Here is a 22,136-nt window from a genome sequence, read left to right on the forward strand (position 1 = left end):
TTTATCCAAACAATCTTTATTGGGAGGAGGTGGTTAGACAGACAGCTACATGAACCATTATGTAGAGTGAAGTTGGGACAGAATGAGCCACAAACCATCTTGTTAATTTATGAAATGGCTCACAATCCTGGTTTGTACATGACCGAGCCTCTTTTTCATGCTGATCCTACAATTGTTGGCACCTTACTTTGGGGTCACCTTCAACATGGGGATCCAAATTGAATCATACTAAAAGCACAAACCACAAACAAAGCGATGTATTAAACAAGGCCAGTGTTTTCAGTGTTGCTGTGATGCTGGGCCATTTCTGCAAAATTTGACCTTTTAAGGTTACAACTGATTTTGGTTATTTCAGACTGTGCAGATTTACATCTGATTTCATCATGCTTAATTTGTGCTTTTCCATACAGTACACTGGCATATCAGTCCCAAAGTAAACTACTTCCCCCATTCCAGCAAGAGTCTTTGTCAGGTTTCTGCCAGAGCAGCTTAACAATGAATCTCTGTGCTTGCTGCAATCTGCCCTCTCTCCCACCACACACATCTTAAACATTCCTGCTGCCTGTTCACTGGCTGTGTTTACAAAGGAAGGAATGCCACATTGTGCATAAATTAGTGAAGAGAATAACAATTCCAGTGATAGTACTAATTGGGATAAATGGCATCAACATTATGAAAAAATAAAATTAGATTATGAGACCAGAATTGGAGCCAACACATGGACTAGCTTTATTTAACATTTAAGAGAAGTTTGGATAGGTACATGGATGGTGGGGGTATAGGGGGCTGTGGTCCTGATGCAGGCTGTGTAAATGGTCTGGCATAGACTAATGATCTGAATAATCTGTTTCTGTGCAGTACTTTTCTATGCCTCTAGATTTTGAGGTTATGACATTTCATTATTTGAACCTGACAATGATTATGTATCTTCATTGATATGAACATGTAAAACATTTATTATAAAATAAAGTGCATAATTTGCCCTTTCACCTGCTGTGTCTATATCATCTTATTCTTCACTTAAAGTAATCTGCATTTAACAAAAGTCGTTCATTTACTCTCGAGTCCCACTTGAAGACACGCTCCATGCACACAAATTACGCGATTCTGACTGTGAAGGAATAAGTTGACCTGATCTTGAAAAAGACATTAAACAAAGTAAAAGTCACCCTGTGACAGGTTAATGTGGATCATGGGCACACCAGAAACTGAAGAAGATTAATTGTATTGTGGCAGGTCCATTCCTGTTTGCTGAGCGTTCGATCTGGCAAGGACGGTTGGTTCCAGCTCTACAGTCCAGGAGGTGTAGCCTGTGATGATGATGGGGAGCTCTTTGCCAGTATGGTACGTGTTTGCAATAATGTGAGTTAACACCTTCTGTTTATGCTACAAGCAACAATCAGATAGCATTTTTTTTTGCTAAAATTGTACTTATTTACATGCTATTATATGCAACAAAGTAACTCATTTACAATTAAGGGAAAATTTTACATAATTCTTTTGCTCTTAATAATCCTAAGTGAATCAGTTCTATCCTCAGAAATATGTTTCAGCTTATAGACCAGTAAACACATCTTTGATTCACTTTAGTGAAAAGCAGGGCCCTCACTAAATTGCTTGTATGCAAATTAGAGTGCTGAAAAGCCCATGTCAGAGGTTAAGTACAAAATAACTGCTTGGGAATCTGTTAGAGCTGATTCAGTCTGACCACTACATATTTGCTATGGAGAACAAAACGAAAGTATTGACTTTCTCTGATCTTGGATAAAAAGTAGAGAGTTGTCGGTGAAACTGCTGGCTTGCAAAGGCTCTGTTGATTCAGAATCTATCAACACTGAAGGAGACCATTTGGCCCATCATTTGCATGGCAGCACTTACGGGCTGCCTCCCCCAAGCACATACTTGGACAGTGTTGATCACTGACACAAGTGACGCAGCTCACTGTAGTTCCGCGTCTCGATGTGCATGTGACAAATAAAGCTAGTTTTTAATCTTTAAAAACCTCATCTCCAGAATGAAGGCAATTAAAAGAAGTGGAGTGCGTTTATTATTTCCCTGACCTCACTGCGCATCCCATTGGTGTAGGAGTTCCAATTAAATCACCAGCTCTGTGCTCAGGATTGTACCTTTACTATTAAGGTAATCTACAGCATCCAGAACAAAAATCCACCACAAGTTCAAATCTGCAGCCATTTTATTATCAGGAATTTGAGGGACAGCTGGTGGGTGAATAAATAGGACTATTGTATAAACCGTAACATGCAAAACCCAGTCCTCTTTGCACATTACATCTTTCACCAATGAACTTTATTTGAACCTAATGGAGTTCAGGAACAATTTCTGGTGGAATAAAATAAGCCTGCAAAAGACTCTTTGCTAAACCTCTAGGAATATTCCTGATTCTGGTCAGGTGAAGGAGACGGGAGCTTCCGCTACATCACATGATCTCCCTTTTTAATCTGTAGAGCCCAGCATCATCCTTTGTGGCTGAGGACAAGTTCTACTGATTCCCTCTTCAGCCAAATTTGTAAATCTGCAGATGGTGCCAGAGAAGTTTGTTTATTGTAACTGAATTTATTTATTCAACCGGAATGCTAAAATTGAAGTGTGTAGTTTCAGTAAGGAATTTGCTTCTTTGTTTAGGTTCTATGATGCCTGGCACTATTTTACAGTTCTTGGGTGGCTGCCATTGTTGGAGAAAATGTCGTAATTTAAAGATCTGCTTTACTCCCCTCTTTGTTTTACTTCTCCAAGTCCTCTTGGGTGGTGGCTTTGGGTAGGGGGTGGGCAATGGTGGGGAGAATCTTGCTGCCACCTGTAATTCTTTAATGGAGCCCTTCTGTGATTAAAAACCTGTTCCAAATGAGGTGACATTTGCAAGGCAACAGTCTGTCTGATTGCCCCTGTGCCTTGGGAGAGTAAGAATGTGATTGCACGTGCACCTGTGCGCTGAATACTCTGAGGATGGTAATGCACCGTTTGTCTTACAAGTGCAGTGGTATATTGTTTCCTCAGGTACACATTTTAATGGGTTCCTGCTACAAGACAAAGAAATTCCTGTTATCATTGGCTGAGAATAAACTGGGACCCTGCATGCTTCTGGCTTTGAGGGGAAATCAAACGATGGTAGAGGTAAGTCTCGTGCACCAGGATGTGGAATATGGGCTCAGGAACAGTATATTTTCCATGCTTCCTGAATGCACCCTGTATTTGTATTTTTTGCAGCTAATTTTGCATATTTTTGCATATTTATTTGCCCTAGGAAGAAAAGCATATCTTTCATCTCCTTTAAAAAAAAGTTTGGCAGTACAGCAAAAATAACTTGTTTCGGATGACGATCTGGAGGGGCACATCTGCCTTGAGGCTGGACTTGTTTCATTTATTTTAATGCTTTAATTTTCCTTAAGATTTTATTCTGACAATATATTCATAGATTTATTTGTAACTTCCACGGGCTAGATTCATTTGTGAACATTGCAGAAAGAATAGCACTTTACACTCATTGGGTCAGTGTCTTCTACGTTGTATCAGCTGTCTGAAAGGGAGCAGTCAGGCCCAGATATACATGTCTTGGAGTGAATCTCTGGGTTAAGCTCTAATGCCTCCTTATAGGGGGGAAATACCAAGTTTTGTTAATATCTTGAGAAGCAAGCACGATGGGTCAAACAGAATTGAAATGTTCAGATGGTTCACAATCTGTAATTACTATAGTAAATATTCTCCTGCCTGAACTATTTTAAGGGATGTGAGAAAGAGACATGCCATTTTGCATTATTTGTATAAAATATTTTGGGTAAAACTTAGTGACTTCAGAAGTGGGACTGCAAGGATTTATCTCCTGAGAGAGAGCTTTTGTCTTAAAGATCTTACTTACTGCCTGTTATGCTGCTGGCATTTAGGACAACAATGAAGTTTCTCTCTCTCTCTCTGTCTGTTCTTGGCCATCTATTATGCACCTGCTGTGGTTCAGAGTCCTCAGTCACACACAGACATAGAAGGACTCTTTATTACTGTTTCCGTAATTTTTTTTGCCCATTCAGTGTTGTTCGCCCTGAACCTGGAGGACTGGTGGACCACTCTTAATCTGCTCTCTACCCTTTAACCTGTTTGGCATGGGTGACCCTACCAAGGGCCAAGGTACATGGCTCTGACTCAAACCAGCACTGATCTCTGGGTCATTGAGGCACGCAAACCTTTAAACCTTATGACAAGGGTGTGGTCCTCTTGGAGGTTCTCGGAGAATTGCTTAGCAATTAAATTTACATCAGCTTGGAGTGTTTTTCAGAGATCAGATGGTGAGCATATTGCTGAAACCAATTTTGAAGCAACAAGTAATCAGAGTGATTAATAGAAAATATATTTCTGCAGATGGTTCAAAAACTGTAATTTTCAAAAACCAGGCCAGAACAATCATGTACCCCATTGACAATCATTAAATATGTCATTGCTGCTACTGGCAGGCAATCAAAATGCTATAATTCAGTTGTGATTTTGATGACATTCATAAACTGTTTGAGTGAAACACAGCTGGCTCCAGACACTGAATCATGGCGATAAGTTTATTGCTAAGAGTTTGTTTGGTGTACAATGCTAAACATTGTAAAAGCCTGTTTAAAAAGACCGTTTACTTACTCATGTGAAGTTAGTATAATAAAAGAATGTATAATGTAAGAAATTAACTTTAGTCATATGAACCGCCATTTCAAGGAAACGTAATTGGAAATTCAAACTCGAGGAAAATTGAAGATTCAACGAAAATTTAGTATTCACGTTATAATTACACGCTGACAGATCTTAATTTTGAAAGGCTCTCTGTGCATTAAATTCCTGTTATGAACTACTGTCTCTGAGTGACTTAAAAATTTGGTATATTAAATAATATCATAATAGTTTATTACATTATAACTGGCCCATGTTTTTATTTAAATTAAATTTTAAAAACTGCAGCATCCTAAGTTAAAGAATATTGTATTCATAAAATATCTTTAATGAACTCATGTTTTCCCAAAGCAATTAACAGCAAGTGGTATCACTGTTGAAATGTAAGATACTGGGAAATCAATCTACACACTACAATACCTACACAGAGTGATATTACAATAATCAGATAGTTTTTTAATGATATTGTTTGAATGATTAATATTAACTAGGAAACCAGTGACTACTCCCTTTGCTCTTCCTCTTAGCCATGCCTTGAACATGTTTATGTCCATGTCAGAGGATAGGACCTGGGTTTATGTTTCATTTGAAAGATGGCTCCCTTAGTCTTCACAGTGGGATTTGAGCCTAACACCTTATGAGATTAAGGTTCTACCAGCTGAACTATGGCTGACACATTATTTTCTCTCCACATGCACATGTCCACTTCAGAATAAAAATGGCACATTTGTGAGCATTTTCAATTCGTCAAGACTCACTTTTCGTTTCTACTTCATTATTGCTGTCTATTTCCAACTATTGCACCATATTGACGGAAGTACATTTTTCTCACATTTATCCCAGAATTTTATTCTAAAGAAAAATCATTTGGCAATATTTGAAAGATATAGCAAAGTGATCTAGTGAACTTGAGAGTCAGAGTATGTGCCTTAAACAAAATGACTTTAACAAATTTTATACTTAAAAAAGGAGAATTTCACAGATTTCTCTCTGCGTCCAATGTGCTGTCAGACATTTACTCCATATATATACAGGAAAACTCAAAGCCATTTTCTTGGACCAGTTTTAGAGTTGTTTCTTAGCTCCTGATTTTATCCTTTTCCTTGGTAATTGTTTGAAATAGAATTGTACAGTTCACCATCTCAGTGTTATGTTTGGCCATGATGATTTTCATTTCGATATGTCACATAATCACTTCCCCCTTGTTTCCCTTCACAGCATTGCCTGCCTCTATTCTTGTCCCAACCTTTGCTGCTGAAATCACCATCCTTACCATTTTTTCTCTTGACTTGACCACTTCCAGACCCTCCTGACTGCCTCACCTTTCACCAATTGTGGACTTAAGCTCACTCAAAACACTCAAACCATCACCACTAGCTCCTGTCAATGGCTCAATTTTAAGTCGGCATCACTGTTTTGAAATCATTTCATGGTCTCAACTCTCCTTGATTCCATAATTTCTAGTCCTTCAACAAACCAGAATACTTATTCTCTTGCGTCTTTGACCTCCTGAATGTTCCCTATTTTAAACATTTCACTGTCAGTGGCCATGCGTTCGACGGCTTGGTCACTGGTGTGAATTAGGCACCTTAACCCTCTCTGCTTCTTTCCTTTAAGATTCTCCTAAAGCCTACTTCTTCAACCAACCTTCTGAACTTTGGTCCTAAAACCAGATGTGTCTTGGGATGAATTCCTACATTAAAGGTGCTTTCTAAGTACTTTGATGTGTGTGTCAAACTAAACTTCACTGACATTAATCAACACTCTTGACTCAGTTCACTTAACAACAGTTAGTCTTTGTGGTTCAGGAGGAAGGCAGTCCAGTCTTAGAATAATACCTTTTTCTCTCACACAGTTAACACTCCCATCATTAGACTTCCTCTGATAAATACTGTAGGGAGTCGATTCACATAAAAGCTGTTAGTGATCTAATGAGGCAAGTGCTCATGTTAGCTAACCAGTTCACTGTTGCGAATAGGGGTGAAAGTTGACATCACTTCAACCATATTACTCGCAAAGCTAGGGTTAATCTCATAACATTAGGTATTGATGATTTGTTCTTGAGCTGAATTCAAAGTTCAGTGACTGCCATTTTCGTTGGCATGGGAGCAGCTGATAACAGGCACTGAGCAGATTGATTATGTAGTTTGGCCTCATGTGTAAATGAAGTCTCTGCCAATTAATAACAGTACCATAGGCAACCTTCCCAGTGGTCCACAAAGCACTGCTGAAATAAAACCACAGCACTTTGAAAATCTTTATACGCTGTGGAATCAGAGGAACAGAAGTACTCCTCGTTGTGTGCAAAAGAACTGTGGTTTGTTCAATGTCACAGCCTCACTCCCTTTATTAATCACTTCCATTCTTCAGGTTACTGTCTCAGCAGTAAGTGGGCGTCTCTGCAGAATCTCAGCCTGGATTATATGCCATACTGCCTCATGTGGGGCTTGAGTTCATAAGCTACTGATGCAGACCAGTGTTCCACCACTGAGTTAAAATTGACCCTCACAGGAACTCGCTGTATATTTGGAGGATCAGTATATCACAAAAGTCCTATAATCAATAAGATGTAATCCTTTGCTAAAGCCTTTTGACTAAAAAAAAAACTTTGATTTCATTAAACTCTAGATCTTGTGTTTGATGCTTGAGTACAACATCATAGACAACAACGACACACAGCTTCAAATTATCTCTACATTGGAAAGCACAGATGTTGGAAAGAAAATGTATGAACAACTTTGTGACAGACAAAGGGAGTTAAAAGAACTGGTAGGTTTTGATAGGTTTCTTTCCCTTTTATTCTACATGGTATTCTCTCACTTGAGGTATCCTTTATATGCTGCCTGAGATATTAGCTGGTAAATTATTTCTCTGCCTTTTCAAGTGCTGTCCAGCAATCTTCTAGCAAGGCATTGTAAAATAAAATGCCCTTGACTTCCCCAATCTCTATTCAGGGAAGTATGTGGTTCTCTCTGACAGCCTTTCTGAGGAGCTCTGCTGTCTGTAATTGTATATTCAATTACCAGCGCAAAGTCCAGAAGGCCGGCTGGTGTGCAAATGGAAATGATATACTGACATATTTGTTTTAACATAAGAGGTTTAGGAACCAACCAGTAAAGCCTGACTCTGTATTCAACACCAGTACAACTGATGCAGGTGTTAACTTCTTAAAATGACACTGAGGTTAACTCATCTCAACAAGGGTGATGTTTTGAATTATTTTGACAACCTTCAAATTAAACTTTGACTTTTAAGTATAGGATTTCGGATTCTGATATCAGGTGGCGTACATTCTATTCTGTAGTTAATGAGGAGTTGAGGTTGGATAGTGGACCATGGAAGGTATCCTCAGTGTTCAGGGAGTTACCGTTGTAGCGAGAGATGGATGAGCGTTAATCATGTGCAATTTTTTTTTGTTGTAGCAAAGGAAGGGTGGACCCACACGACTAACACTGCCGTCAAAATCCACAGTAAGTTGGGATTTAAACTGATTTTTTTCTATTAATCATTTATGTAGGCACTTAAGATATATGATTTAAGCTGCCCATTCTGTTTTGGTAGTTTCTAGATTAGAATTGATGCAGTTTGCAACCTTAAGCTTTAGTTTTATTAGAAATTAAGCATTTTGAAGATCGTTTACCTGAGCTCCTTAGATTTGAAGAGGTGAGATGAGATTTACCCACAGAAGTTTCTCAGCTTTCCATTTGGGTTAAAGTGACCACCCCCCCACCCCCCCACCACTCTTTAGAGTCTGACCTTTTCCTTTATGTTCCAGTGTAGGAGATTTACTGTACTTCAAAACAATCCGGTTTTTGCTAAAGCCTTGAAGATGAAAGAAATAAATAACATTAATTTAAGTACACCTTTTAACATCTCAGGGTATCCCAATATTGATCTCTGCAGTCACTTTCAGGGTGATGGCAAGAGAGGGGTCAGGCAGAGTTGTCCTCCGTTGTGGCAGAAGGTACTGCTGGGAGAGGGAGAATCACGTTAGTTACTTTCGTTGATAGCGGGGGCAGATAAGGGAACAAAATAGCAGTGATTTTCTATGGGGAGAAAATGTTCCCACAGTTGCCATCTGTTGGAGTGAAGCTATCAATCCAATAGCTTCTGGTAAGATGGTGGCGCGCTCGAACACTGCAGCTTCTACAGGGTCAACCAAATGTGTTATTGTTCTTTCATAACGTATTATTTTATGAATGCAAGACTGTGCTGGACAATAAGACCATTAAGTACTACCCCACCAGCGAGTTGCTCATTGCTGGAGAAACTGAAGGAGTTGGACTTGGTGCAGACTGTGATGCTGCTTGTGACAGTTGTGTCAGTGTGTGAAGGAGGCGTGCAGACCAGCAGCATCTGATGGCCTTAGTTGCCTTTCTTGTGATCGCAAGACCCTATTGGGTAATGGTGGTGTGGAATGCTGCAAGTCCAATTAATCAATTTATGGCGAATGGCGGGGGAACCGCATGACCTTGTTTGTGTCGAGGACTAGGTCTCAAGCCACAGTGTTTCCCTTTCCCAGCCATCCAAGGGAAAGCATTGAAGTCAGGCTGTCCACTGGAGTGCTGGAGGTGGTGTGTGACACCCACGGTGGAGCCGTTGCTGCCCCCCCCCCCAGTGTCAGCTATATTGTGTTCGACTGCAGGGTGTTGCAACATTCATGGACTTGGGGATTTGCACTACATGTCTTTTATTGCTATCTTATGTGCTATATTTATCTTGTGCTGTGCATGACTGTAGGTACAATGATGCCGTTTGGTTTGGCTGTACTTGTGGGTAGTCGGGTAAGGTTGAACGGACTATTAAACTTGAACCTGTGACGTGGCATGCTGGAGAGGAGTGGGATCCGGAACACCTGACATGTTTTGGCTGGGGGCTGAGAAGCAGCTTTCAAGTCCAGACATGGAAACGGGAAGGGTAGCAATATTATGAGGAGCAACATCTGGGGATCACTAATTAGGCCATCACAAACTGGAAATCAGTGAGTGTTGTCTTGATATAGCGTGGGATGTGTCCAAGAATGACTCAGTATTTTACCATTTTGCCTACCTTGAAAGCCTGCCGGGTGGCATAGTGATGTCACCCTGAGAGGATCCATAACATTTGCCCCTGGACAGTGTAGACTGCAACACTCTGAAGGGACTGCCACATCACTTACATCACTGAAGCGGAAATTGTGTCGAGGTTTCAAAGGTGATTCATAAAAGGACGTGCCTTTTGAATTCCATGAGCACAAGTGTGATTTCATTTGGAAATCCTTGCAAAACTCTAAGTTAAATCGATTTTCAGTCATATCGTATTGATGTATCACTCTATGCTTTAGTCACCCAGACACTTGGGCTAATATTTCTGTGGAAAGGCAGCATCTGTGAGAGTACAGTGTTCTTGCTGTTATATATGCCAGGTCAGATTATGTGCTCAAATCCCTAAAACGGGTGCACAATCCTTCCTGACACAGGTGAGAGTGTTATCAGCGAACTCGAGCTGATACGTTAAAGAAATTTAGATAAAAGCTACACAGATGGAAGGTAGTTCATAAAAACAATTGACCAAATTTCACCTCTGGGGAGAAAAAGGCAGTCAGTTATTTAAAAGAATATATTAGGAGGGATTAGTGATTGTAGCTTGTAAGTGAACAGAATAGACAGGTTTAATTGGCAGCTCCTATGTTTTCATCTTGCGCCGGAGTCAATTTACAAATTCTGTGGGCTTTTGGATCAGCTTCAGGTCCTAGGCTATCCTTCCCGCTCATGGATAAAGCTGCTTGAGGTAGTGAGCTGTGGCTGGTGATGCTCTCTGCTAAAAGTAAGTAAAGATCTAAATCCGGGGCAAGTGCAACTTCTCTGCTACTTTCTCACACTTGACAAAATAATGATTTCAGGTGGTTTTGTTCAATACTTAAGGCTTTTTGCTGCAAAACAATTAGTACTGAAATGAGAAGTACATTAATTTTGTTGAAATCAAATGTATGCAGAGAAGACTGTAAGATATAGGAGCAGAGTGAGGCCATTTGGCCCATCAAATCTGCTTTGCCATTTCATCATGTTGAATCTATTTCCCTCTCAGCCTCAGTCTCCTGTCTTCTCCGCATATCCATTCATGCCCTGACCAATCAAGAATCTATCAGCCTCTGCCTTTAATATATCCAATGAAAAGAGGAAATTATGACACATTTGGATAGCAGTAGAAGGATCAGTCCGAGTCAGCATGGATTTATGAAGGGAAAATCATGCTTGACTAACCTTCTGAAGTTTTTTGAGGATGTAACTATGAAAATGGACAAGGGAGAGCCAGTGGATGTAGTGTACCTGGACTTCCAGAAAGCTTTTGATAAAGTCCCACATAGGAGATTAGTGGGAAAAATTAGGGCGCATGGTATTGGGGGCAGAGTACTGACATGGATTGAAAATTGGCTGGCTGACAGGAAACAAAAAGTAGTGATTAACGGGTCCCTTTCGGAATGGCAGGCTGTGACCAGTGGGGTACTGCAAGATTCGTTGCTGGGACTGCAGCTGTTTACAATATACATTAATGATTTAGGTGAAGGGATTAAAAGTAACATCAGCAAATTTGCCGATGACACAAAGCTGGGTGGCAGTGTGAAATGTCAGGAGGATATTATGAGAATGCAGGGTGACTTGGACAGGTTGGATGAGTGGGCAAATGTATGGTAGATGCAGTTTAATGTGGATAAATGTGAGGTTATCCACTTTGGTGGCAAGAACAGGAAGGCAGATTATCTAAATGGAGTCAAGTTAGGAAAAGGGGAAGTACAACAAGATCTAGGTGTTCTTGTACATCAGTCAATGAAAGCAAGCATGCAGGTACAGCAGGCAGTGAAGAAAGCTAATGGCAAGTTGGCCTTTATAACAAGAGGAATTGAGTATAGGAGTAAAGAGGTCCTTCTGCAGCTGTACAGGGCCCTGGTGAGACCCCACCTAGAGTATTGTGTGCAGTTTTGGTCTCCAAATTTGAGGAAGGACATTCTTGCTATTGAGGGAGTGCAGCGTAGGTTCACAAGGTTAATTCCCGGAATGGCGGAACTGTCATATATTGAAAGATTGGAGCGACTGGGCTTGTATACACTGGAATTTAGGATGAGAGGGGATCTGATTGAAACATATAAGATTATTAAGGGATTGGACATACTGGAGGCAGGAAGCATGTTCCCGCTGATGGGTAAGTCCAGAACTAGAGGCCACAGTTTAAGAATAAGGGGTTGCCATTTAGAACAGAGATGCGGAAAAACTTTTTCACCCATAGTGGTGGATATATGGAATGCTCTGCCCCAGAAGGCAGTGGAGGCCAAGTCTCCGGATGCATTCAAGAGAGAGTTAGATAGAATTCTTATAGATAGCGGAGTCAAGGGATATGGGGAGAGGGCAGGAACAGGGTTACTGATTGTGTATGATCAGCCATGATCACAGTGAATGGCGGTGCTGGCTAGAAGGGCCGAATGGCCTACTCCAGCACCAACTGTCTATTGACTTGGCCTCCACAGCCACCTGCAGCAATGAATTCCACAGATTCCCCACTTTCTGGCAAAAGGAAGGTGTAATGGAACAGTTTATATTTCTGTAAGTGTTTAGTGCTAGGGCAATTTGTTGCCCTGTTATTTTTTTGTCTCTAATGTTTCCAGTACCTGAGAAGATTTTTGCAAGAGAATACACAATTTAACAACTTTGTAGAGAGGGGTGAGAACACTGTTTAAATAAAACTATATTTTCCAGAGTAATACACACAAATGCTGGAAGAACTCAGCAAGTCAGGAAATGTCTGTGGAGAGGAATGAGTCAAGGCCGAGACCCTTCATCAGGACTGGAAAGGAAGGGAAAAGAAACCAGAACAAGAAGGTGGTGGGTGTAGAGGAAGGAGTACAAACTGGAAGATGATAGTGAAGTCGGGGAGAGGAGAAGGTAGGCAGGTAGGAGAGGGGAAAATGGGATTTACCAGTTGGGTTGGCTCACAAGATGTTAGCTGCAGCAGCAAAGTTGAATTTGCTCAAGCAGTCAAGATCAAAGGAAGTTGCTGTCACTTGAGAAGTTACAGTAAAGTGATATGCAAATAGTTTGTGGTACAGGAAATGATTTGAGATCACGTAGCGAGAAAGTCTGGCCGTTGTCAAAGCATAACATCACCAACCTGTGTATAAGGAGAGGAATAACTGAATCCTTTTCACTGACCAGTTGAGGATGCGACAGGTGAATTGAGGATCACCTTGGTTTTGACTCAGTGCTGTGCCTTGTAGTGTAACTGCAAGATGAATCACTTGGGTTTGCTTTTCCTTCTTTTCTACTAAGATGGGTTCTGCAATCTTGTGTCTGCTACTGCTTCTCTCTTTGAAGCTATGACAGTCACTTGGAAAGAATTGTTCTGCTGTTGAAACATAATTCAAAAATATTGAAGACTTGAAAGCAGGTGGCTTCCAAAACTTTAGGAAAAGCGAAACTATAACGTGTGGTAAAGCCTGGGATGCGCTTCAAGTCATTGCACAAAGAATCAGGTTGACCCAATAGATTTCCAACACTAGGTTTTCTGCATTGATTTCACGCAGTCTGTGCTATCCAAGGAAATGGCAACATGGATACTGGGGTTCCCAGAATTCTTGTGCCATGGAGCCTTCTTTAATCCTAGTTGACAAACCTTGCTTTGGAGAAAATATTGGTGTCTCAGGTATTGAACTTTTCTATAAAATACAGAATGAGGTACTCTAAGATATGAAGGATAAGAAAATCATGTTATTCTGTGTGGTTTCTTTTATCTTTTCAGTCCTTCAAATTTTGACATTGCAGCAAATGAGCAAAAAATTTCAGCAAATAAGAGATTGTTTATAGCGGATTGGTTTAATTTCTGATTTTCCTGATGTACGATTTCCCTCACACTTCCTAGCTATTCAGTTCAGATTTGTTTTCTCAATAGGAAAAATAAGTATTTTAAGTTGATCAGGTGAAATTATGACGCAAAAAAAAAATTCAAAGATGCTCTTTGAATCTTTGAAAGTGCAAGGACAAATTGATAAAAGTGCAATGGTGGACATAATGTGTTTCTAGTTTTTATAAACAAGAACATATAGTACCAAATGGATTAAATTACATCACTCTATAAAGATTATGGCCTAGAAACTAGTCTGTACAATATCTAGAAAACAATCATTGTGCAGACAAAAATCCCATTAATGCAGCGATAGCATGGTTTGTGATCGTCATTTTAAAGTTCCTTGGACAGCTTTAGGGATATTGTTAACTTATAGGTCAAGTGTGTGAATGAGGGCATGTAACTTTAAAAAGGATGGCAAGCATTTTGGCGAGCATAGAGAAGAGATTTATTAAATTAACGAGAGGATGTTTCCCTAAAGAAACAGGAACTAATTGCCTTAAAATGAATTAAAACCAGTTCAAAATAGTACATATTGATGATAAGCAAGGCAATCTGCAGCGAATGTGTGAAGGAATAGAAAAGTAATAGTCTTTGGGAGTTCAATTCATTGCACTCCTTGGTGCCAACTCTAACCTGGATTTAATAGGCTTAACCAGTAATTAGCTTTATTTTTCTTGTTTTTCCTCAATATTTGTTCATCCTTTTTAAAAAGAGGTTTAAATACCGAGAGAAGTGTTAAACGTGAGCTTTGTTTTAAATATACCTGCTTTTCTAATAAAGTTAGCAAAGTAGGTTGAATAGGTTATTCCTTGGAATGTAGAAGTTTGAGAGGAGATTTGTTAGACGTTACAAAATTATGAGTCATATGGATAGGGTTAGTGCAAGCAGGCTTTTTCCACTGAGGTTGGGTGGGACCACAGCCAGAGGTCATGGGTTAAGGGTGAAAGGTGAAAAGTTTAAGGGGAACATGAGGAGAAACTTCTTCACTCAGAGGGTTGTGAGTGTGGAATGAGCTGGCAGCACAAGTGATGCATGTGAGCTCGACTTCAACTTTGCAGAGGAGTTTGGTTAGTAAGGTATGGAGGGCTATGATATCGGTACAGGTCAACGGGAGTAGATAGTTTACATGGATAGATAGGCCAAAGGAACTTTCTCTATGCTATGTGAGTAACATACTTGTTCCTGATCGAATCAGCTGCAACTTTGTGAAACGAGATGTTTGGAGAGGAGGAGATAACCACAGTATTTTCACCTTTGATTTCATACGATAATACATAAGACATTGGAACAGTATTAGCTACTCAGCCATTGAGTCAGTGCCGCCATTCCATCATGGCTGAATTATTATCCCTTTCAACCTCATTCTCCTGCATTTTCCCCTTAACCTTCCACGTCCTGACTAATCAAGAACCAGTCAACCTTTGCTTTAAATATACCCAACAACTGGGGTTCCACCTGTGGTGAATTCCACAGATTCACCACCCTCTGGCTGAAGAAATTCTTCATCTCTGTTCTAAAGGGAAGATGTACCAGTTTATTATAGATTAAAGCGACTCTATTATGGAATAAGGAAGCTGGAGTTTACAATGTGCTCAGTTATGATTGACAGTAGCAAGTAACCACTATGTTATCAGGCATATCCTACTGACACTGAAGAATGATGTTCAAAAAGATACCAGTTCTCTTCCCCTCCACCCCCCCCCCCCCCCAACACACTTTCTAGAGATCATCCATTCTAAGCATGTACAAGTGTGACTGTGGTTATGCCACTGTTCAGACAGAAGCTCGGTACTCTCAGATGAAAGCTAACGAGGACCAAATTGAGGACTGAAATCAGGGGCGAGATTTTTAAAGTCTTTAACACCGGGCATGCGAGTTATAAGCTCCCTGATGTGAATGGAACAATTTTCATCCCTCACGAACACAGAAGGTTTATTCTCTACGTGCCAGAAATAGTTTCACTTCGTGTACTAAATGCAATTTCCCCTTCATTGAAAAAGAAAACATATAGATAGATATATGCACAGGGTGCAAATGGAGCTGAGCTACCACTGTGGTTATAAGAGGTTGTAGCAACAGCTGAGTACCAGCTGATAGGGAGAAACTAAAAGCCAGGAATGTCCCTCAGCTCCTGAAGAATGGACATATGCTGGATGACTCATTCTGGTAGCTTAGCTAAGTGTCATCTTTCAGTCGTGAGCTTAAGCATTGACATGTTATTCGACCGCATTGATGATTGCAGATAAGCCTAGTTCTTTCCTCACTTGACGTCTATACTTTAGGAATGGTGAAGTGGGAGCAGTCAGAAGTGGTATTTCTGAATTGCTCATTCCACAGCACTGGTTTCATTACAGGAGATTTAAGTTTGGCCCGCGAAGCAATGAGGTCCACTCTGCCCGGCCCAGCGGCCAAATATAGATGCATCTGATTGTCTCAATACCCTCCTTTTAGTCAGCAGCCACTCAGGAATGAGGTTGCCTTTCTTGCACTCCAGTTCCATGGGTTCTGAAGTGCTAGGGCGAACATAAGAACTGCCAGCTCTTCTCAGGCTGGGGCGGGAAGTTACTTCAGGGCATGTGTGTGGGATGTGATAGGGTAAACTCCTTCTCCCCCCTTACACAGAGCTTCTGCCTGCTCCTGCTGCATGGCCTTGAGGAAGTTACATGGCTTGAATGGGGCTTTCACTCCAAAGAGGATCAGAGGCAACTTTAGGGAGTTGTGCAAGATGATAAGAGGTGTAGATAGTAGATGGCCAGTGCTCTTTTCCCAGGGCAGACGTGGCTAATACAAGAGGGCAAAGTTTTAAGATGAGTGGGAGAAAGTTTTGGGTGGATGTCAGAGGTAATTTTGCAGAGTGGTGGGTGCTTGGAACACTCTACCAGGGGTGTTGGTAGAGGCAGACATTTAATTGGGAGCATTTAAGAGATTCTTAGATAGTGACATGGATAACAGAAAAATGGAGGGCTAAGTAGGAGGGAAGGGTTAGAGTGATCTTAGAGTAGGTAAAATGGCTGGAACATCGTGGGCCAAAAGAACTATAATTAGGTTAATCCTCAGATCAATTGTGAAACCTTCCTATTCATTGATACTAGTATCACTCTGAGTTACATATTCTTCATCAGAGGAGTTTCCATAAACTCAAGAGATTATGCAGATGCTGTAACTCCAGAGCAACACACACAAAATGCCGAAGGAACTCAATAGCTCAGGCAGCATCAATTAAACTGAAACAGTCAACGTGTCGGCACAGACCCTTCTTCAGGGTTGGAAAGGAAAGGGAAAGATGCCAGGATAGAAAAATGGAGCTGGGGGAGGAGGACTAGCTGGAAGGTGATGGGTGAAACCAGGTGGGTGGGGGGAGGTAAAGGACTAGAGAAAAAGTAATCTGATAGGAGAGGAGTGGTCCAAGGGAGAAAGGGAAGAAGGAGGGGCACCTGAGGGAGGTGATGGGCAGTTGAGGAGAAGAAGCAAGATTGGGGAATAGAAGGGGGAAGGGATCGAGGAAAAAAAAATACAGGAAGGGGAAACTGATGTTCATGCCATCAGGTTGGAGGCTACCCAGATGGAATATAAGGTGTTGCTCCTCCACCCTGAGAGGGGCTGGCCACTGGGAAGTTCCACTTTTGACAGATGGAGTTGGAGCAGCTCAACAAAGTGGTCCCCCAATTAACACTGGGTCTCAACAATGCACAGGATACTGCATCGAGAGCACTGGATACCCCACCAGATTAGCAGGTGAGGTGTTGCCTCACCTGGAAGGCCTGTTTGGGGCCCTGAATGGAGATGAGGGAGGAGGTGAATGGGCAGGTGTAGAATTTCTGTTGTTTGCAGGGATATGTGCCAGGAGGGAGATTAGTGGAGAGGGATGAATGGACAAGGGACTCAGGGAGGGAGTGATCCCCGTGGAGGGTGGGAGGGGAGGTAAAGATGTGTTTGGTGGTAGGATCTCATTGAAGATGGCAGAGACTGTGAGAATGATGTGTGGCTCATGGGGTGGTTGGCAAGGACATGAGGAACTCTTATCACTGTGGGAAGACGGGGTGAGCACGGATGTCCAGGAAATGGAGGCGATGCAGATGATCAATAGTGGAGGAAGGGAAACCCCATTCTTAGAAGGAGGAGGGCATTGCTGACAGTCTGGAAAGGAAAGCCTCATCCTGGGAACAGATGTAACGGAGATGAAGGAACTGAGTAAAGGGAGTAGCATTTTTATAGGAGACAGGGTGGGAAGAGGTACTGTCAAAGAGGTTTCAATAGTGCAGGTACACCTAATGTTTATTTAATATTTTATTTTGTTTATCTTAACTTTTTATTTTCAAAAATTGCAGTCATATATTTGTGCAATTGACCAATTGCATAAGAACAACACACCACAGTACATTCTGACTGTAGGTATGTCAAAAATGTAAAGTCAAGGGGGAAATTCTGGGCTGTTGGTGTGGATGTCGTGCAATGACCTAATTCATAGTGGCAGATGATAGCAATAAATCATTCTGTAGCATATATGTATCGTCTTTGCAATCTCCATTGCCAACCCTTTCAATCTGCAAGTTGAATCAAGCGAAAGCCAAGCTCAACTCCTGTTTGGTGCCCCTTGCATAAAGTCCATTATCTACTTTTGAGATTTACTCTTGCTAATTGTGTAAACAATGGCAAAGCACAACTGTGGAGCACAATGTGGGCAAATGAACTAGCAAAGGGAGCTGATGATTCTTTATAATTACCTTGCTACAGCTCAGAATACTAACCAGACACACGTCAATTTCTTGCTCTAAAGCACAAAAACTAGAATATAGTACCATTAGACATAGGAGTGGAGTTATGCCATTCAGCCCATCTAATCTCCTGCTATTCCATTATGGCTGATTCATTGTCTGTCTCAACCCTATTCTCCTGCCTTCTCCATGTAACCTTTGACTCCCTTACTCATCAAGAACCTATCAACCTCTGCCTTAAAAACTCAATAACTTGGCCCCCACAGTCATCTGTGGCAATGAATTCCACAGATTCACCATCCTCTGGCTAAAGAAATTACTCCTCATTTCTGTTCCAAAGGGATGTTCTATTCTGAGGCTATGCTCTCTTGGTCCAAGAGTCCAATTTACTTGTTTATTATTCTGTTTTATCTTACTTATTATTATTTTTTTCTCTCTGCTCGATTATGTCTTGCATTGAACTGTTGCTGCTAAGTTAACAAATTTCACATCACATGCCGGTGATAATAAACCTGATTCTGATTCTAAAATCAAGCTTTCTTTGAATAAAAACATGAGCATTTTCATTTATTTTAAATACAGCATAATTTCTGACCTCTAAGGAAATGGCCCAGTGGTGTTACTGCCCTGCTCTGCAGTGGTGTCTGAGTGAGATTTGCACTTTCTCTCTCTGTTACTGTGTGGGTTTTCGCCAGGTACTCTGATTTCCTTCCAACTTAGCCTTTCTCACGGTTAAGTTAATTTGATGCTGTACATTATCCCTGTTGTAGGTGGGTGGTGAGAGAATTGTGTGGGGCAGTGGGGGTCAGGAGTTAATCTGCAAGAAAATGGAATTAAGTGAGAAAATGCAATTGTTCTGAGAATCTGAACATAGTTTTCTATATTGTAACAATATACAAGCTCCACTTGCAGGAATATATATTGTCAACACACACAAAATTTGGTGTTGAATCTATTGAATTCATTGCCATGGATAGCTGTGCAGGCCAAATCACTGGGTATGTTTAAAGCAGAGTTTGATAGGTTCTTGACTAGTAAAGGTGTCAAAGGTTACAGGGAGAAGACAGGAGAAAGGGCTGAGATCAGCCATGACAGAATGGCCGAGCAGATTTGATGGGCCAAGTGGCAAAATATTGCTTTTGGGTCTAAAGCGTTGGAGGAACTCAACAAGTATATCAGCATCTGTGGAGGGGGAATATACAGAAATCATTTTGGGCCAAATCCCTTTATGGGGACTGGAAAGGCAGAGGGCACAAGCCAGAGTAAGAAGGTGGTGTGAGGGTAAAGAGTACAAACTGGTAGGGGATAACTAAAATTAGATGAGCAGGAAGGTGGATCTGTGAGAGAGTGGGATGAAATAAGGAGATGGGAGCCCCAACGTTTTCTTCAGGGACACCACATGGAACCTTGGTGCAGCAGTTGAAGGGAGAGGTGGTCAAGGGGAAATGTACTCCATCTGAAGGGCGTCTTCCAGACCAAATCTGCAAACACGGATATCTAAGAGTACAAGAGAAAATGTTCAAGGGACATGGATGATCTCAATTGTGTTGCCACTACACATCTACTATGTGAGCCTCAGGTATAGCTCAGTGCAGCCTTGGTGAATGGTTCGCCCAAAGCATTGACTGGTTATTCCCCTCGACAGATGCTGCCTGTCTTGCTGAGATCCCCCAACATTTTGTGTTTGTTGTTCAAGATTTCCAGCATCTGCAGAATCTCTTGTGCTTATGAAGGTAACACTGTGTGGGTTCATCTGAGCTTCTATCATACGTCAGTCCACTGGCTAAATTGAAGCTGGATAGTCTGGTTCTATTTTTATAATGTTTTGTTGATTAGTTCTATAGAGTGCATGTCCAGCCAGCTAAGAGGACAGGAATGAATCAACCACAATCCTGAGTGGTTGCAGACAGAAAGTAGATTGTAGTTAGAAAGCAGATGTTCTATTTTAACGGGCTGCGGTGAAGCAGTTGGATATTATGGTAATCTTTCTTCAGTCAAGAACAAAATATAAATCAGACACTTCTAGCCTGGAGCTGATTTATTAACTATTGTCGCTTTACAGTCATGGTTTTCAGTTGTCTAGTGGTGGATATGACTAGCTGTTGCTTAATGCACAGCAATAGCACTTTTGCCTCTGAATCACAAGGTAATTGGATCAAGCTCCAAAGTGTGTTATCTATGCCAGCACTAAGCGTGTGTTCCAATGCCAAAGTGCCACCAGTTAGGTGAGATTTTAAACCTAAGTCAGAAGGACACTAAAGATCCACTGATATTATCTGCGGAATAGCAAGGAAATCTTTTTTTGGTGTTCTGGATAATAAAAATTGTCAACTAACAGATCATATTGACATTTATCTCAATGTTAGTGGAATCATGTTTCTAAAAAATCGGATGCAGTTTTTCCTTGCAAAAGTGAATATAACCTTGCAAGATATCATTCATTTTAAAAAAAAATCACATTATGCAAGTAACCATGGGTCTAACTTTTATATAAAGCCTCAGCTAATTCTAATTTTTTCATGGAAATGGCACACTTTGGTAATTAATCCAATATGATTATATCACACTGCTTGCTGTTCCTAAGGGATTAAGTCAATGGTGGCACTGATGTATAAATGTTATTAACAAGTATTTTGTGAAAACCCATGTGAGCTTGAAGCTAATAAAGATTCTTTTTTGTCTTCAAGTCAAAGCTAATCTCCATCTTAATTTCCCAGTGACTGAGAGCTGGAATGTCAAAATGTATGCAGGTGTGAATTTTGTTGAACTGTTTTATCAATTGTACATTAATATTTTTTTCCCTGACTCTTCTTTTAGGATGCAGATCTAGCCAGACTTCTCAGCTCAGGGTCTTTTGGAAATCTGGAAAATCTGAGCCTGGCGTTCACTAACGTAACGAGTGCCTGTGCAGAGCAGTTAATCAAACTGCCATCATTAAAGCAGTTAAATCTATGGTCCACCCAGGTGAGCAGTTAGTTTATTTTTATGATGGTTGCTGCAGGAAGCTATCTCTCTTTGTTTGGAGAGGATGTCATGGCAGTGAGTATTGTCTTGGTATATGCTTGTTGGTGCGGCATGGTAGTTTAGTGGTTAGCACAACGTTTTACAGTACAGGTGATCATGGTTCAATTCCCATCGCGTTGCTGCTTGTAAGGAGTTAGTACGTTCTCCCCATGACCGTGTGGATTTCCGGTGCTCCGGTTTCCTTGCACAGTGCAAAAGCGTACTGGATGGTAGGTTAATTGGTCATTGTAAATTATCCTTTGATTAGGCTGGGGCTAAGTTGGGGGGTTGCTGGGCAGTGTGGTTTGAAGGGCCAATTCCTGCTGTATCTCAATAAATTATAATAAGAAAAAAAATGATTTGAACTACAGAGGGGAAGTAGCATGAGTATAATTGGTAAACATGTATTATATGCTTGGTAGCCTTCTTGGTATGTTTGTAACCAGTGGGAATTGAGGGGAATAAACTCACCAGTGGAGGGATGGAAGTGGGTGTTTTTCAAGGGGGTTAAATAGCTCATACCCGGAATAAAGATAAAAAGAAACACAGGACTCAGAATAAGGTTTGTTATCAGTTTCCTATATGGTAAGAAGTTTGTTGTTTTGTGGCAGCAGTATCATACAACTGTATAAGATTACCATAAATTGCAAAAATTGTTGCACTTGTCCAACAAGTGTCAGATGTTACAGTGGGACATTGATAGGATGCGAAACTGGGCTGAGAAGCGGCAGATGGAGTTCAACCCAGATAAGTGTGAAGTGGTTCATTTTGTTAAGTCAAATATGATGGCAGAATATAGTATTATTGGTAAGGCTCTTGGCAGTGTGGAGGATCAGAGGGATCTTGGGGTCTGAGTCCATAGGACACTCAAAGCTGCTATGC

The 22,136-nt window shown here is 41.0% G+C and overlaps 1 protein-coding gene across 2 annotated transcripts in view; it reads left to right on the forward strand.

Moving 5' to 3' along the window:
* Positions 1 to 22,136, forward strand: part of cmip (c-Maf inducing protein) — a 226,905-nt gene that overhangs the window by 193,058 nt on the left and 11,711 nt on the right. Inside the window, exons 14-18 of one of the 2 annotated variants that reach the window (XM_059993143.1) lie at positions 1,237 to 1,362; positions 3,016 to 3,132; positions 7,288 to 7,428; positions 8,082 to 8,129; positions 21,069 to 21,215. In XM_059993143.1, the coding sequence (XP_059849126.1) occupies positions 1,237 to 1,362; positions 3,016 to 3,132; positions 7,288 to 7,428; positions 8,082 to 8,129; positions 21,069 to 21,215 (579 nt within the window). The remainder of the gene's footprint in view (positions 1 to 1,236; positions 1,363 to 3,015; positions 3,133 to 7,287; positions 7,429 to 8,081; positions 8,130 to 21,068; positions 21,216 to 22,136) is intronic. The other variant, XM_059993144.1, reaches the window with a different exon arrangement.

The sequence above is a fragment of the Hypanus sabinus genome, chromosome 17 (assembly GCF_030144855.1).
Source record: "Hypanus sabinus isolate sHypSab1 chromosome 17, sHypSab1.hap1, whole genome shotgun sequence".
Taxonomy (NCBI): Eukaryota; Metazoa; Chordata; class Chondrichthyes; order Myliobatiformes; family Dasyatidae; genus Hypanus; species Hypanus sabinus.